Genomic DNA, 17,219 nt, shown 5'->3' on the forward strand with positions numbered 1-17,219 from the left:
CTGAGCTGCAATCAAGAGTCAGACACGTAAACGACTGAGCCACCCACCTGCCCCAGGAAGTTAATTCTTGGGTGCCTTTAACAAACCCCAATTTGAGCAACTGAAAAGCATCAGTGGTAATAACCTTTTTTGTTTCCTACTGATTTAGGTTGATTCTTTCACTGAAAAAGAAATTTATCTATTTGGCATATATCTAAATTACTCTGTTCCTTTCATCTGTCTTCTTACGTATGTGAAACTTAATATAGCTTAATAAATATCATCAGGAAAGTCAGGACCCTCCTTTAAAAAACTTCCTGACTATACTCACCCATTAATTATTTCATTTATTTGAAGAAAACTTCACAATTGTGATTTAAGTACCTATTGAAAATATTTTGATTATGTTTTGTAACACCTGAAATATTAAGTGGAGTAATTGTGTTTTACTACTGGTAGATAATGAATTCACAAAGAGTATCAGAAGTTAGACTGAGTATATGGTCATCAGGAAACATTTATTGTGTGGAAATGTTGAAATATATTAGGCCCACAGAAATTAAATAAAGCTTATATAGGTGACCATTACAAATGTAAGTCTCATTATTCATAATGTAAGGATCTTGACACTCTGTTTCATTAGAACAAATGTGTTTGTCAGATATAGAGGTTTCTTCATATCGGGTCCTAACATGTCAGGGCTCAAGCCTATATTCCTCTTCTCTTTTCATCCTAAACCTGATCTCTAGGACTGTCATATCCACATCTGTGGTTATAATTACTATCTGGACAAGAAATCACACTTGAGCTTCAGATTGTTATTATTGACCTGACATCCCCACTTGGATTTACCATAGAAATCTCTCACCCAGTGGTTCCAAAATGAATTCACAATCTGCCTTTTTGAAACCTTATGTCAAGAAATAGCACTACCATCTGATTATGAAAACCTTTCCAGACTACCACTATCCACTTGTCCTCTGTCACAACCAATTCCAAGTTACTATTATCCCTTCTCTGGACTATTCTTTTTTTTTTTTTAATGTTTATTTATTTCTGAGAGAGAGAGAGAAAGAGAGTGTAAAAGGGAGAGGGGCAGAAAGAGAGGGAGACACAGAATCCGAAGCCAACTCCAGGCTCTGAGCTGTCAGCACAGAGCCTGATGTGGGGATTGAACTCACAAACCGCAATACCATGACCTCAGCCCAAAGTTGGAAGCTTAACTGACTGAGCCACCCAGGCGCACTTGGACTATTTATTCTTAAAGCTAGCTCAACTTGCTAAACACACTCTTCAACAATTTTAATACATTATTCAAAGAGCAGCTAAAGAGATCCCTTTGAAAGACAAGGGTAATTGTACCACTATTCTCATTAAAACCCTTCAATGATTTTCCAAAATGTTTGACATATAAGGCCACTGCATTCACCTTACTCTCTCTTGCCTGCTGAGCTTCATACTGGCCTTCTGTCAGTTCCTGGAATGAGAAATGCTTCTTCCTGTATTATAAGCACTATATAGATATTACTCATTATTTATAAAGACCATAGAAAAAGATCATGATTCATATAATATTATTATGTTGTAGAATAAAAATGTAACACTTATGTCAATACTCTGATGTATTTATACACAGGCAGTTTCATCATAAGATATTTGTAAAGAAAACTGATTAATTTTAAGGGAGAATGGACATCACATTATCAAGTGTTCTTATGTTTGAAGATAGCACCTTTCCATGATCAGGTATAGCCTTTAGTAAATTTTATCGTTTTCTCCCTAGAGGTCTAATACACTTCTTTGATTTTTAAATGTAAGCTCTACACCCAATGGGGCTTCAACTCATGACCCTAAGATCCAGAGTTGCACACTCTTGAGACTGAGCCAGCCAGGTGCCCCTAACATACTTATTAGATTTCTTTTAAGGTATTTTATCTGCAAATGATAGTTCTCTCACTAAAATCATTTACATGTTTTATTGCAACAGACAGGAACTCTAAAAAATGCTAAATAATTCCACTTACCTCTTTAAAGGGATCATTATTAATTCTGAGGTTCTTGGAAAGATGATATATTCACCTTATTATGGCTATAATTGAGAATCATTCCTGCTGTTGTATTTTGTGTTTCCTATTTATCTTGTATTCTAATGACTTTTAAAAATCCTTTTGCTGATTTATGTATAGGTTGTCTTCCTTAGAAAGGTTTTTTCCCCCCACTACTTTAAAATGCAAAAATTCTATTTAAATTCATCTAAAAAAATTTTAAACATATACTTTCTTAAATATATGTTTTTCTGACAAATTCTAGAGCAGTGTTTTCCAAGCTGTGGGTCATGACTCAGTAGAGGGCTATGAAGTCAATTTAGTAAGTCACATCTAACAAAGAACAATGAAATTTTATAAAAAGTATTGTAGTGAATACCAGTGATCCTTCGCTATAATTAAATTAGATATTAAGTTTTTTAATATTTTAATATCTTCTCTAACATATAAGATGAAGTATTATTTACTGAAGGTTTTGTTTTAATTATTTACTTGCATATATCTATTGTATAGCAGTTTATAATATAAAATGTTTTTTATTCTTGGTCACAGCTCAAAGTTTGAAAAACACTGATCTTAGAGTTAATTGGTATCTAAATCATCTCCACTCCAAACAAAGCATAAAACATCACCACATTTAGTTCCTGTAGGTGCCCCACCCCCTCCCAGTGCCTACCCACCCTTGAGCTGGTAAGAGTATGGAATTATACTTATCGGTTGTTATTTTAATTTAAAAAAATGTAAGTACTCAACTTATTTAAACTTAACAGTAAGGTTGACTAATTTCTTTGCTCACCATGGCCTCGTGTCCCGGACAGATTGGTTCCGGTTTCATATATCTTCTTTCTGGATTACGTCCTTTAGTAATTCTTTCATAGTAGTTCTGTGGGTAGTAAACTTTCTGAGTCTTTGAAATGTTGGCAAATGGTTTTATTTATTTTTCCTACTTTGGCTGGGTATAAAATTCTAGGTTCTTTGAACAATTATTGTCTTTGGGGTTTGGGGAGAAGGAGGAGGGAGCCAGGGACAGTGGCAATTTGGGCTCAGAGATGAAGACTTTACCTAATTTATTGAGAATTTTAAACTATTTACATATATATATTCTTACTGTTTTTTCCACTACTTCTAAAATATTTAATTGTTTTACTATTTAAAAAACATTTTAAGGAATGTACTTATAAACTCATTGTGAAATTTAAAAGTAAAAAAGGGCACTTACGTGTAAGGGAGAGCTTGGATCAATTCTAAATCTTCTAGGGCTTGGGCTTCTACCAAATTTACATCCATTGAAATACATACTCCAGGAACAACCAAAAGAGAAGGAAGCTCCACAAGTCTCTGGATCAATTCCTTGACATGTACAGGTACGACTGTAAGATGATAATTGCAAGGGAATGAACTGATAAAGCGGGCCAATACCTCAGAAAGAACATTTCAGATTCCTATAATTTTAGAAGTATAGATGACTAATGAATTGATTTTAACACATCTATTTTATTACTGATTTTACCTTAAGTAGTGTTGACAACCCAAAGCTAAATGCCCTTGAATATAGGCCAATTTTTAACTAAAATGTTTGCTCACGATTGGAAATCCAAATAAATAGCAATAAACTATACAGAAATATACATATGGATATGTCCAAGGAGAGGAAATAAAGAATCTAGATTTTAATCCTGGATCTGTTCCCTATCAGATGTGAAAATTAGAGTATCTCATTAGCTCTTTGGACTTTAGCTCCTTCATCTATAAACTGACATTGATATAATTCTCTGAGGATTGACAGTGGATAAGATATTTTGCATGTGAGATCACTCTCAATTTTAATGAAGGTCTTTATTAGGGCGCCTGGGTGGCTCAGTTGGTTAAGCATTGGACTCTTGATTTTGGCTAAGGTCATTATCTTGCAGTTTGTGAGTTCAAGCCCCATGTCGGGCTCACTGCTGTCAGTCTGTCAGTGCAGTACCTGCTTCAGATCCTCTGTCCCTCTTCTCTGCCCTTCCTCCACTCGCATTCTCTCTCTCAAATAAATAAAATATAAAAAAAAAAAACCATTAAAAAGTCTTCATTAAGGTTATAAATGAAAAAATTGAACTGAAAGTAATTTGGTTATTTTATCACATTGGGGGCATTTCTGAGTTCCTAACAGACCCAATAGTAAGGATGACAATGATTACAATATTCATACAAAGATATGAAACCAAGGAGGTAAAAAGCACTCTTTGGTTTCTAATTGCATAATCCTCAAAAGTTGAATAGTATGTGCATAGTTCTTTCGTAATGATTAAAGATACAAACAAAAACCCATATTTTAAAAAGTAAATAAAAAGAATATAGAAATGTAAAGTTTGAAACTATTATTAGTATTTTTAAATTGTGAACATCAGGAAAATGCCTAATACGTAAGGTAACACTGAATATGATAAGAAAGTATACAAAAAGTATCATTTAAGATACCGCGAAGGGGAGGAATTGTCTAAGTACCCCTAAATCTTCTTACCAAGATGGAAGATATATTGTAAAATGACAAAATGTTACAACAACTTGAAAAGGAAGAAAAAGGGTATGCAAATGGGATTAAACTTGAAATTACAGAAGGACATTAACGTTGCCAAATAGAAAAACAAATAACACATTTATGTCATTGAAATGACACATGGAAAGGAAAGAAAATTGTAGTTTCACTGAAAGCTGACAGTTATTTAAACAATTAAAAACACAGGAAATGTAGAAGTTCGTGAGACCTACAAGAGCTTTTGCAAACAGTCAATATCACTGATAATAGGACAAATGAAATGAAAGTAGGTCCTTATCTTATGGACTAAATATGATAGTCCTGCCAATAATTTCTCAATTGAATTACATTAGCAAGCAACAATCAAACTCAAACTGAGCAATTGTCTATAAAATTAGGACGAAAGCAAAAATGTGCTATTGGGACCTCCTCAAAATAAAAGCCTTCTGCACAACAAAGGAAACAATTAGGAAAACTAAAAGGCAGCCAACAGAATGGGAGAAGATATTTGCAAACAACATATCACATAAAGGGTTAGTATCCCAAATCTATGAAGAACTTATAAAAAATCAACCAAAAAAGAAATAATCCAGTGAAGAAATGGGCAAAAGACATGGATAGACACTTCTCCAAGAAGACATCCAGATGACCAAGTGACATGAAAAAATGCTCAACATCACTCATCACCAGGGGAAAATACAAATCAAAACCACCATGAGATATCACCTCACCCCAGTCAGAATGGCTAACATTAACAACTCAGGCAACAACAGATGTTGGCGAGGATGTGGAGAAAGAGGATCTCTTTTGCACTGCTGGTGGGAATGCAAACTGGTGCAGCCACTCTGGAAAACAGGATGGAGGTTCCTCAAAAACTTAAACATAGAACTACTCTACAATCCAGCAATTGCACTACTATAGGTATTTATCCAAAGGATACAGGTGTGCTGTTTTGAAGAGACACATGCACCCCAGTGTATACAGCAGCACTATCAACAACAGCCAAGTATGGAAAGAGCCCAAATGTCCATCGATGGATGAATGGATAAAGAAGATATGGTATATATACACAAAGGAGTATTACTTGGCAATCAAAAAGCACGAAATTTTGCCATTTGCAACTACACGGATGGAATTAGAGGGTATTATGCTACGTGAAATTAGTCAGTCAGAGAAAGAAAGATATTATATGATTTCACTCATATGAGGACTTTAAGATACAAAACAGATGAACATAAGGGAAGGGAAGCAAAATAATATAAAAACAGGGAAGGGGACAAAAACATAAGAGACTCTTAAATATGGAGAACAAATAGAGGTTTGCTGGAGGGGAGATGGGCTAAATGGGTGAGGGGCATTAAGGAATCTACTCTTGAAATCATTGTCGCACTATATGCTAAGTAACTTGGATGTAAATTAAAAAATAAATAAGTAAATAAGTAATAATAAAATTAAAAAAAATAGGACTTCAAAAATATTAATACAATGAAAGACAAGGCATGAGATTTAAAAAAAAAAAGTTAATGTTTTATTTTTGAGAAAAAGAGCTCAAGTCAGAGAGAGAGGGAGAGAGTATCCCAAGCAGACCCTTCACAGTCAGTGCACAGTCCATCACGGGGCTAGAATCTACAAACCAGCGAGATCATGAACTGAGCTGAAAGGAAGAGTCAGACACTTATCCAACTGAGCCACCCAGGTGCCCCAAGTCTTCCTGTTTTTGATTATTGTACAGGAATTATGTAAGAGAGTTTTGTCATTCTTAGAATATACTCTTGAGTAGTATTTACAGGCAAAAGGTATCAAGCCTGCAACTAACTGACAAATAATCCAGAAAGAAAAAATTTAAAAAATAAAAATAGCACTAATAATAGTAGTTTTTGTTGTTGTTGTTGTTATTTATTCTTTGAGAGACAGACAGACAGTGCGTGAGCAGGGGAGGGGCAGAGAGGGAGGGAAGACACAGAATCCGAAGCAGGCTCCAGGCTCTGAGCTGTCAGCACAGAGCCCAATGCGGGGCTCGAACTCATGAACGGTGAGATCATGACCTGAGCCGAAGTCGGTCACTCTACCAACTGAGCCACCCAGGCACCCCAAGTAGGTTTGTGTGCATGTGTAAAAAAGCAAATTTTACAAATTGTTAACAATAATGAAATCTATGTGAGGGGTATATATGATAAGAGTTCATTGAAATATTCTTGCATCTATTCTGTCAATAAGAATTTTTCTTAATTTTTCTTAATTTTTTTTAAGTAGGCTCCAACTCACAAGCCAAGATCAAGCCCCACATTGGGTGTAGAGATTACAGAGGGGATGTCGTATATTTTTGTTTATATTTTGTATAATGACATTTCTTTTTTTTTTTTAACGTTATTTATTTTTGAGACACAGAGAGACAGAGCATGAACGGGGGAGGGTCAGAGAGAGAGGGAGACATAGAATCCGAAACAGGCTCCAGGCTCTGAGCTGTCAGCACAGAGCCCGACGCGGGGCTCGAACTCACCTCGAGATCATGACCTGAGCCGAAGTTGGACGCCCAACCGAGTGAGCCACCCAGGCACCCCATGTAATGACATTTCTTTAAATACTCTCTAGTAACTGGAGTTGGCTTAAATAGAAAAAATGATAGAAATAGATCTCCTCCTCCCATGATTGACTAGCATAAATTTTCAAGTTTATTTATATATTTTGAGAGAGTGAGCACGTGCATGTGAGTGGGGGCAGGGCAGAGAGCGAGGGAGAGAGAGAGCCATAGAGAATCCCAAACTGGTTCTGCACTGTTAGCGCAGAGCCTGAAGTGGGGCCCGAACCCACGAACCATGAGTTCATGACTTGAGCCGAGGTCAGACGCTTAACAGACTGAGCCACCCAGGTGCCCCAACTGGCATAAATTTTAAATACGTCACAAATTCAGGTTTTTAAAATTTACAATTTCAACAAGAACTAAAAGAAACCATGGGTGGACTACTATATAACTTGCAAGAAAGAAAAATGTTCTTTAATGCCACTTAAAATGCAGACAGAAAAGAAAAATAGGTATGATTAATTATATTATAAAAGAAAGAGGATGGGGTGACTGGCGGGCTCAATCGGTGGAGCATGAGACTCTTGATTGTGAGCTTGAGCCCCACGTTGGGTGTAGAGATTACTAAAAAATAAATAAATGAGTAAAGGAGAATATCCTAAAAGGGTCTCAACTCACTATGAAACCAAAGGAGAATATCCTAACAGGGTGTCAACTCACTATGAAACCAAAGGAGAATACCCTAAAAGGGTCTCAACTCACTATGAAACCAAATTTCTATTACAGAAAAAACAAAAACAAAAAAACCCCACTTCATTATTTTTAGTTTTAGAATACCTAAATTTATGTTCTCCCATATAATACACGTCATTGGTAGTTAACTAACAATGTAATATTACATAATAGAGGTCTGAACAGGAAAGCAGTAATAACTAAATTTGATTACTTTTCATTGAGCGTGCATCTTCGGTCTGTGGGATGACCATTGTAGGACTTCAGATTTTCAGTGAGCTCTGTATACAGTCTGTCGGCCATGGGGAGAGGGATGCCGTCCCACACCATGATGAGGACCACCATCACAGCTGTTGGACAATGGTGGCCTGTGCGCTGCCGAACCAAACAGAGAACTTTTTCTTCATCGCTGCCTCTTCTTAAAACCTGGAAAAGCAGAGTGCATTTGTTTATAGAAAACAAGAAACCTAAACTTGAGTGCAATGGATATTGGTTTTAAAGCTCTGTATTATTGCATTTCAGGTCTTTTTAAACGTGACTATTTCTTAAAGGGTTGAAGCCTATTTAGTTTTTAGACTAGTTGCCTCTACACAACTCAGAGTAACCCAGGTTACTTGACTAACAAACAACAGGCAGAACAGGAGTCTGTGGTATGTGGTTATTACTTGTGAAAGGAGACGAAAGCAATCTGTGGTTTCTTTCGCTGTCGATACAGTATTGCAAAATAGACAACAGAGGATTCCCTGGAAATGAGCCTAACTGTTTTGCTCTTACACAAATGCCACAACGGGACAAATCTAGCCAGATGCAAATAACCAGGGACCCTCAATATTAAAAATGGACTTCAGCACTTGGGTGAATGGTTTTATTTGACAGAATAATTAATATATAAAGGAATGCTCCTAAAATTCCTGTGACCTTTCCATGCTATCACAAGGATCTAGCATACCCATATTATCATAAGATTAAGGTGGTTCAGTTGACAAGGTAAATGCAAAATACAATTAACTTTGAATAATTATTGATTTTTCTTACACTGTATCGTACCCATGGGGTGCTATAAAGGTCTCAGAAGTATTTAAAATATAGCCCAGTGGTCCTAGTGCACACCAAAACATTACATAAAAATGTTGACAAGACATAAAACCAACCAATTCTGTTTAAAACTCCCTCCATAAATCACAAATTTACACAGCAGAGACACTGACCACATTAATCAGCACATAATCAGTAAATGATAAAGGTGCCCACCCCTGTGACCAAAATGGAGTAACGAACAGCAAAATTATTATCCCATTTCTGTTGCTATAATAATATTACATAAACTTGAGATGAAACTTCTTAAGATGTTAGTTACCCAATATCACTTTCTTCTGTCACTCCAGATGGTTAACAATCATTGCTACCAAGGCATCCCTTGAGTAGAGTTGGCTTTAGGACCTTCCCCCTAAACACAATTATTTATATTAAAATTTTTTTCTATACTTATATGTCCTTTTACAGCCAAATAAGAATACATTTGCTTTCAAATAATCTCAAATACAAAATGATATATAATGTATTAAACAAAATTATACCAGATAATTTTCAAGTTTTCAAGCAAAGAACAAAGTTACATTTATCTAGTCTTTGTATGGGAAATACTAAAACGCTATTTATTCATGGTTATCTGTGCTTTTCTCAGATTCTCCAAATGTCATTCAGTGAACATCAGAAAATTAAGCATAACGAGTCTCTAAATTCAGATCTAGGTTCAATATGCTGCTTAAGTATTGCCATGGTATGAAGATTTGTGACCACCAAAAATCCATATATTAAATCTTGAATCCCAGTTGTGGTGGTATTACAAGGTAAGGCCTTTGGGAGGTAATTAAGTCACATGGAGGAAGCTCTCATGAGTGAGATTAGTGTTCTTATAAATAGACACCACAGAACTCCCTAACACCTTCATACATATGACAACACAAAGAGAAGAGGACTCCCCCCACTCCCCATCCCCCCCCTCCACCCATGCTGGCATCCTGATTGAGACTTCCACACTCCAGAACTGGGAGAAATATATTTCTGTTGTATAGAAGCTACTCAGTCTGGTATTTTCTCATAGCAGTCTAAATGGAGGAAGACAAGTATTATACCTGTGTAAGTCTATAAAAACTATAAAACATTAAAAGAAATTAAAGGTGATCTCAATAAATGCAGAACTACCATGTTCATGGAATAGACACTATTATAATGATGCCAATTTTCCCCAAATGGATTTCCAGATGTGATGGGATCCCAAGCAAAATCTTATCAGAGTTTATTTTGTTTTGGGTGGAAGTTGACAATCTTGTGCCAAAATTCAAATGGAAATGCAAAAGATGAAAAAGGGCCAAGAAAATGAATGAAGGCAAAGTGATTTACCAGATTATGAATCTTGACCCTTACTGCACATAAGTAGCTTGAGTTATATTGTTGATATAAATATGAAAGTTAAAACAACACGTTTTTGAAAGAAAACATCTTCATGACCTTGAAGCAGGTAAAACCAATTTAGAATAGATTACCACATTTAATAACTATAAAGAAAAATATTAAGAAGGTGGCTTGTACAGGCACTTGGCTGGCTCAGGTAGTAGAGCATGGAACTCTTGATCTCAGGGTTGTAAATTTGAGCCCCATGTTAGGCATAGAGATTATGTAAAAATAAAATCTTAAAAAAAAAGAGAGAGAACTTGGATTATATTATAATTAAGTACGTCTGTTCATGAAAAACATTAACTAGCAAGAGATTAAGAAGGCATACAGGCAAGCAATACAGTGGGAGAAATATTTATAATACACATAATTGATAAAGTATTTTTACCCAAAGTATATAAGGACATTTCTCCAAGTGAGTAATAAAAACACAATAGAAAACCAGCCAAAGATTTGAACAGGCTCGACACAAGAGAATATCAAACAGATGATGAGCATATGAAAATATGCTCCACATTACTCGTCATGTAGCAAAGTAAGAAAATTTTAAGGCACCACATATGTTGGTGTGATGATAAAATAGTGAAAACTGCTATAGAAAACAGTCTGGAAGTTCCTCAAAAAACTAAAAATAGAACTGCCATGTGATCCAACAATTCCACTCTGGAGCTTACATCCGAAAGAACTGAAAGCAAGGCCTAAAACAGTTATTTGCGTGTTCATAGCACCACTATTCATAATAGCCAAGTGGTGGAAGCAATTCAAATGTCCACTGACAGATGAATGGATAAACAAAACGTGGCATATCTATATAATATCCAGACTTAAAAAGGAAGCGAATCCTATTACATGCTGCATACAACATGGATGAACTTTAATGATACAATGTTAAGCGAAATAAGTCAGTCACAAAAAAGCAAATCTATATGATTCCAGTTATAGGAGGTACCTAAAGTAGTCAAATTCATAAAACATAAAAGGGGAATGGTGGATACCAGTGGCTGTGATAATGGGATAATCGGGAGTTATTTAATGGGCATAAAGTTTCAGATTTGAAAGATGAAAATGTTCTGGAGATTTATGCCACAAAAATCTGAATATATATTAATGCTAAAGAATTATACACTGTGGTTAAGTGGGTAAGATGGTAAATTTTATGTTTTTTTAAACATAGTATAAAAAAAGTGGAAAGAGGTCTTAAAAAAAAAAAGGCTCTAAACACCCATTAGAATGTCTACAGTGAAAAAGAAAATATCGAGTATTGCTAAGAATGTGGAGCGACTGGAAGAGTTGTATGTTAGTCATGTGACTATAAAGAGATAACCACTTTGGAGGACTGTGTGTTCCTCTCAACCAAAGCTGCACATAGGCACACCCCACCCTCCCCACCCCTGCAATTTAGCAATTCCACTTCTAGATGTACAGCAAATAAAAGTGTATTCTTATATTTCCCAAAGATTTCACCTATATTCATAATTATCCCAAATTGGAAACAACTCAAATGTCAATCACCAGAAGAATATAACTCCATAAATTTTCAACATTTATGGTAACAGAACACTACTGAGCAATGAGAATGAGAATGACTTACAGTTACAGAAAACATGAATTAACCTTACAACTCTAATGGTGCATAAAGGAAGATAAGACGAAAGAATAATTATTGTAAGACTGCATTAAGATGAAGTTGGAAACAGGCAAGAGAAACCCATACTGTTAGAAGACAGGACAGCGGCTACTTTTAATCGGGGATAAGAGGGGACAAGAGTGCTTTTGAGGTGCTAGTAATATCAGATGCCAATTACACAAAGGTGCTCACTTTAGAAAAATCCTGTGACCTTAGGATTTCTGTAGTCTTCTGCACATATGCTACAGTTAATTAAGAAGTCTACCTTAACCTAAATTAAAACAAAAAACTGGAAAAGGCTGGAGCACCTGGGTGGCTCAGTCGGTTAAGCGGCCGGACTTCGGCTCAGGTCATGACATCACTGTCTGTGGGATCGAGCCCAACGTCGGGCTCTGTGCTGACAGCTGGGAGCCAAGAACCTGCTTTGGATTCTGCGTCTTCCCCTCTCTCTGCCCCTCTGTGGCTCGCACTCTGTCTCTCCCTCTCTCTCTCAAAAAAGAAATAAACATTAAAAAAAATTAACAGCAAAAACTTGTAAAGGCGGTCATTTACTACTTCAGGATACTTTAGCAAGTTTCTTAACCCATGTATAGCAGCACAGAGCTAGGATCTAATTAATATTAGCCACTATTTCATGTCTCTTTGATTTATTACTGCACACTTGGCTCCTGATCATAGAATTTCAGCTCAAATATTTGTTGAATGAATGGTTAAAAACCACAAAGGCCCAATGTGGTTGCATTTTACAAAACTTTCAAAAAAACCCAGTTACACTATTAAGATGAAAACTCTCATTTCAAAAGATTTTAAATGAGTATAAATATCCCCAATTTTAAAACTTTTCTCGAGAATTGTATCATTTAGAAAGTGGAAGGATTTATTAATTTATAAGCTGTTGAATCTGTGGTCATGTGGCAGTCACTTTAGATGGTAAATGGTACATACAAACTTCTGTGGGAAATGTTTGTGTAATTAAAAACACACCACAAACTGAATGAAAAACGTTTTAAATAGTTTTCATAAATATGATCGACTTGTCATATATGTAAAATAATTTAAATACCATGAAGTCCATCCTTTTAAAGTACAGAATTCATTGGTTACTGTATACTCAGCGTTCACCCTCTCCCCAACCCCTTAGAAGTCATGCCACTTTTTTCTCTTTCCTCTGTCTGCTTCGGTCCCAAATCTATTTTCTACCTCTATGGACTTTGCTCATTTGGGACATTTCATATAAATGGAATCCTCTAACACGTGGCCTTTTGTATCTGGCTTCTTTTGCTCAGCCTATGTTCATTCATGTATGTAGTACTTGTCGGTACTCTATTCCTTTTTACTGCCAAATAAGTATTCCATTGCATGGACATGCCATTTAGACTGTTTCCACTTTTGCAGTTATGATTGATGTTACGATTAACATTTATTTAACAAGTTTTTCTGTTGACATGTTTTCATGAGACCAAGCCCTGCAATGACAGTGTGGAGCCTGCTTAGGATTCTCTCTCCCCCTCACTCTGCCCCTCCACAACTCACGGGGGGTGTGTGCACTCTGTCAAAATAAATATATTTATTTTTTAAATATTTATTTCCTTGTTGAGAGAGAGAGAGAGAGGGAGAGAGAGAGAGTGGGGAGGGGCACGGGAGAGGCAGAGAGAGAAACCCAAGCAGGCTACTCTTTGTCAGCACAGAGACCAATGCAGGGCTTGATCTCATGAACTGTAAGATCATGACCTGAGAGGAAATGAAGAGTCATACAAGCCACCCAGTCACCACTAAATAAATAAACATAAAGAAAGAAAGAAAGGAACAATCAGACTATTTTCCAAAGTGCAAGATCTATTTTGTAATTACACTAGGAATGTACAAATGGATCCAATTTCTATATCCTCGACAACTCTTGTTATGGCTTGCCCTTAAATTATAGGCATTCTAGGGTAAAGTGGCATCTCATTTTGACTTTGATTTGCATTTTTCTGCTGAGTCTTGATGCTGAGCATATTTTCATGTGCTTATTGGTCACCTGTGTATCTTCTTTGAAAAAGGTCTGTTCAAATACATTGTTCATTTTAGTTTGGATTGTTCATTTATTATTGATATTTAGGAGTTCTTTTCTTATAGTCTCTATACAAGCTCATTAGACATCTGCTTAGCAAACATTTTCTTCTATTCTTATTGTTTTTTTGACCTTTCTTTATAGTCGTGTGAAGCACAAAAGTTTTAAATTTTGATGAAGTCCAATTTATCTTGTCACTTGTGCTTTTGGTGTTTTATCTAAGAAAAAAATTGTGTAATCCAAGCTGAAAGATTTACAGCTATGTTTTTTGTTGTTATTGTTGTTGTTAATTTTTTAAATGTTTATTTTTGAAAGAGAGAGAGAGAGTGCTCAGGAGAGGGGAGAGAGGGCAGGGGGAGACAGAGGATCTGAAGCAGGCTCCATGCTGACAGCAGAGAGCCTGATGTAAGGCTTGAACCCAGGAACCGTGAGATCATGACCTGAGCTGAGGTTGGATGCTTAACCAACTGAGCCACCCCGGTGCCCCTACAACTATGTTTTTATGTTTTGACTAATGATTACATAGCTTGAACTCTGACATTTGAATCTCTGATCCATTTTGTGTCCTAGTCTTTAAGTGACTAGGACATTTCGTGACAAGTTACTTCATTGTAAAGTTTTTAAGTTAAAAGATGTGGTAAATAACTAAATATAAATAAGTGATCCTGGATTGAATTCAGACCCAAGAAAAAATATGTTGTCTTTTTCCATAAAGGATAGTTAGATATAAGACCTAAAGATTAGACAATAATATTAAATCAGTTTTGATAATTGTCCTGTGGCTATGTAAAACTTTCTTAATTATAATGTGGTTATATAAGGCAACATTCTGGTTTGTTTGTTTTTTTTAAAGACTTCATGGGGCTCAAACTCACAACCCTGAGATCAAGAGTCTCATGCTCTACCGACTGAGCCAGCCAGGCACCACGCACCATCCTGATTTTTATGAAAAACATAGCAATGTATTTAGGGGAAAAGGGCATCATGTTTACAAATTACTTTTAAAGTATTAAGAAAAAATAGAGAATAAAGAGAGAGAGGGAGAGAGAAAAATAAAGCAAAGCTAATTTGGTAGAAAACTACATTTGCAAAATGTAGAGTATACGGAAATTCTGCAGTATTCTTGCAGTTTTTGAATAAGTCTAAAATTATTTTAAAATCATAAGTTTAAAAATAATCCTATGATGTTGGCCAAAGTTCCATATTGTATATTTTATTCTCAATACAAGCTTGGGATTCTTGTGCTCATTGTCCATAGGGATGGATGACAAGTTTCAAAACAGAGCCACTCAATCAGTGAGATCATAGGTCAAGACATAAGCTACAGGCAGATCTCTGGAAAGTACCAAACCCAGGGATTCAAAAAAACAGGCCACTGTCAGAAACGATGTAAGAGCAAAGAATAAGTCTGCATAATCGGAGGAATGAAGAATGGACATATATTTTGTAAAATAAAAGATCTCCCATCCTGAGATTAACTCAGTCTGTGGGACAATGAATATTCAATGCATACTAAGGCCTAGTAACATCTAAAATAAATTAATGTAAATTAATAAGTATGTGAACTTAGATAAAGCAATTAGTTGCAAGTCCAAAATACTGTCAGGTTAGCAAGATGTCATTTTGTCTAATTATTATGCTGCAAATTGTAATCACCTGGGAAGCCGATTAAGTACCACTGCAAAGGAAATCAGACAAATGCAAAATTGAATATACAGTATCATTTCGATTAATGGGGAAAGTATTAGTCACGTACTTTTCTATCGGGATATTGTAGGGGAGGTAGACATTTGTAAGGGGTCTGTATGAGTTAAGTGTGCAAAGCAGGGCTAACTCTGTTTGGAGAGCGGGAAGGCTTTATGGAGGAGACTCCTTTTAAAGAACTACAGAAGTTTGCCACCACAGAAAAGAGTACAAAGACCATTCTAAGAATTTTGGAAAATAAGTCCCATGAGGCAAGGATGTTATTTAAGGAAGAATTCTGCTAGTTGTCCAGATACCAGATGGCTTCTGTGACTTATAAAACCTCCTTTATTAAATTATTATTCATAGTTGGCTCTATTTCTGGGATCTCTGACATAAGATGATGTTCACTCTGTATATAAGATGCAGCTCAAGAGTCAATACCTTCCCAAAGCCCTTCCTGGACCCTCATCTCCAAATATTACTCTTGGTCTCCTCCCTACTCCTTCTATATGCTCTTCTCAAGCAGGCAAGTGGTAGCATTTCAATAGTAACAGCACACTGGTGACTGCTTGAGGCACGGCCATGAATGAACTCACCCAATAAGGAACACTTGACGGGCTGAATGAATTGCTGAGGAGTGATGGGGAAAGCTGTGTGATGGAAACTCTTGCCACACATCAGCTTCTCCGAAGATGTAGGGTAACCAAAAGTTTGAGCTGCTGAAGAAAATCTACGAGGACCCAGAATTTCCTTTGGCAGTTTAGGTATTGGTTGACCATTGGGAGAGCACGCTCAGAGAAAGGGTGAAGAAAGAAGATAGAGCAATCTGATGATCATTAGGAAAATATTTCCTAGCAAATCTGTGATAGAATTCTCTCATCCTAGGTTATACATGATTCTGCCTCTACAGCCTCTTTACGAATAGCTCTGCAAAGTACATTCTTAACGATTTTCCAAGAACATGGTCCAGATGGGACAACCTATAGAAATTCCCCATGGTTGGGGCGCCTGGGTGGCGCAGTCGGTTAAGCGTCCGACTTCAGCCAGGTCATGATCTCGCGGTCCGTGAGTTCGAGCCCCGCGTCAGGCTCTGGGCTGATGGCTCAGAGCCTGGAGCCTGTTTCCGATTCTGTGTCTCCCTCTCTCTCTGCCCCTTCCCCGTTCATGCTATGTCTCTCTCTGTCCCAAAAATAAATAAAAAGAAATTCCCCATGGATAGTTCTTAAGATTGGGATCAAGAGTGACAGCCTAGGATATTCTAAAGAACTCTCTGGTGGTGTGTGTGTGTGTGGGTTCAGGACAACTCATTACTAAGTGTATGAAAACTGCTGGGGAGAGAAGACTGTCCTGAGAAACAAAATTACTGTTATAATTTCTAAGGAGGCAGGTATAGGTAAACAGTATTTTCACATGCTTAGGGGCATAGAAAGAAGAAACTCAAAGACCTAGAGAGGTTTCCCTTAGGGCAGGCAGATTTGAGTTCTAGTCATAGTGTATTTATATAGGCAACAAAAAATTATTGAAGCAGCTGTCTAATCCCCACCACTTCCAAAAACCAGAGAACATGAGGTATTTATAAAAAAGGTTTAAAAAAAAAATGAGAG

At 36.5% G+C, this 17,219-nt stretch overlaps 1 protein-coding gene across 5 annotated transcripts in view; it reads right to left on the reverse strand.

Moving 5' to 3' along the window:
* The window catches only part of TET1 (tet methylcytosine dioxygenase 1), a 125,789-nt gene that overhangs the window by 21,316 nt on the left and 87,254 nt on the right, over positions 1–17,219 (reverse strand). For 4 of the 5 annotated variants that reach the window (XM_060642578.3, XM_060642576.3, XM_060642583.3 and 1 more), the window contains exons 6-8: positions 8,007–8,218; positions 3,244–3,394; positions 2,821–2,907 (exon numbers count right to left, since the gene is read on the reverse strand). In XM_060642578.3, coding sequence (XP_060498561.2) covers positions 2,821–2,907; positions 3,244–3,394; positions 8,007–8,218 — 450 coding nt within the window. The remainder of the gene's footprint in view (positions 1–2,820; positions 2,908–3,243; positions 3,395–8,006; positions 8,219–17,219) is intronic. The other variant, XM_060642579.3, reaches the window with a different exon arrangement.

The sequence above is a fragment of the Panthera onca genome, chromosome D2 (assembly GCF_046562875.1).
Source record: "Panthera onca isolate mPanOnc1 chromosome D2, mPanOnc1 haplotype 2, whole genome shotgun sequence".
Classification (NCBI taxonomy): Eukaryota; Metazoa; Chordata; class Mammalia; order Carnivora; family Felidae; genus Panthera; species Panthera onca.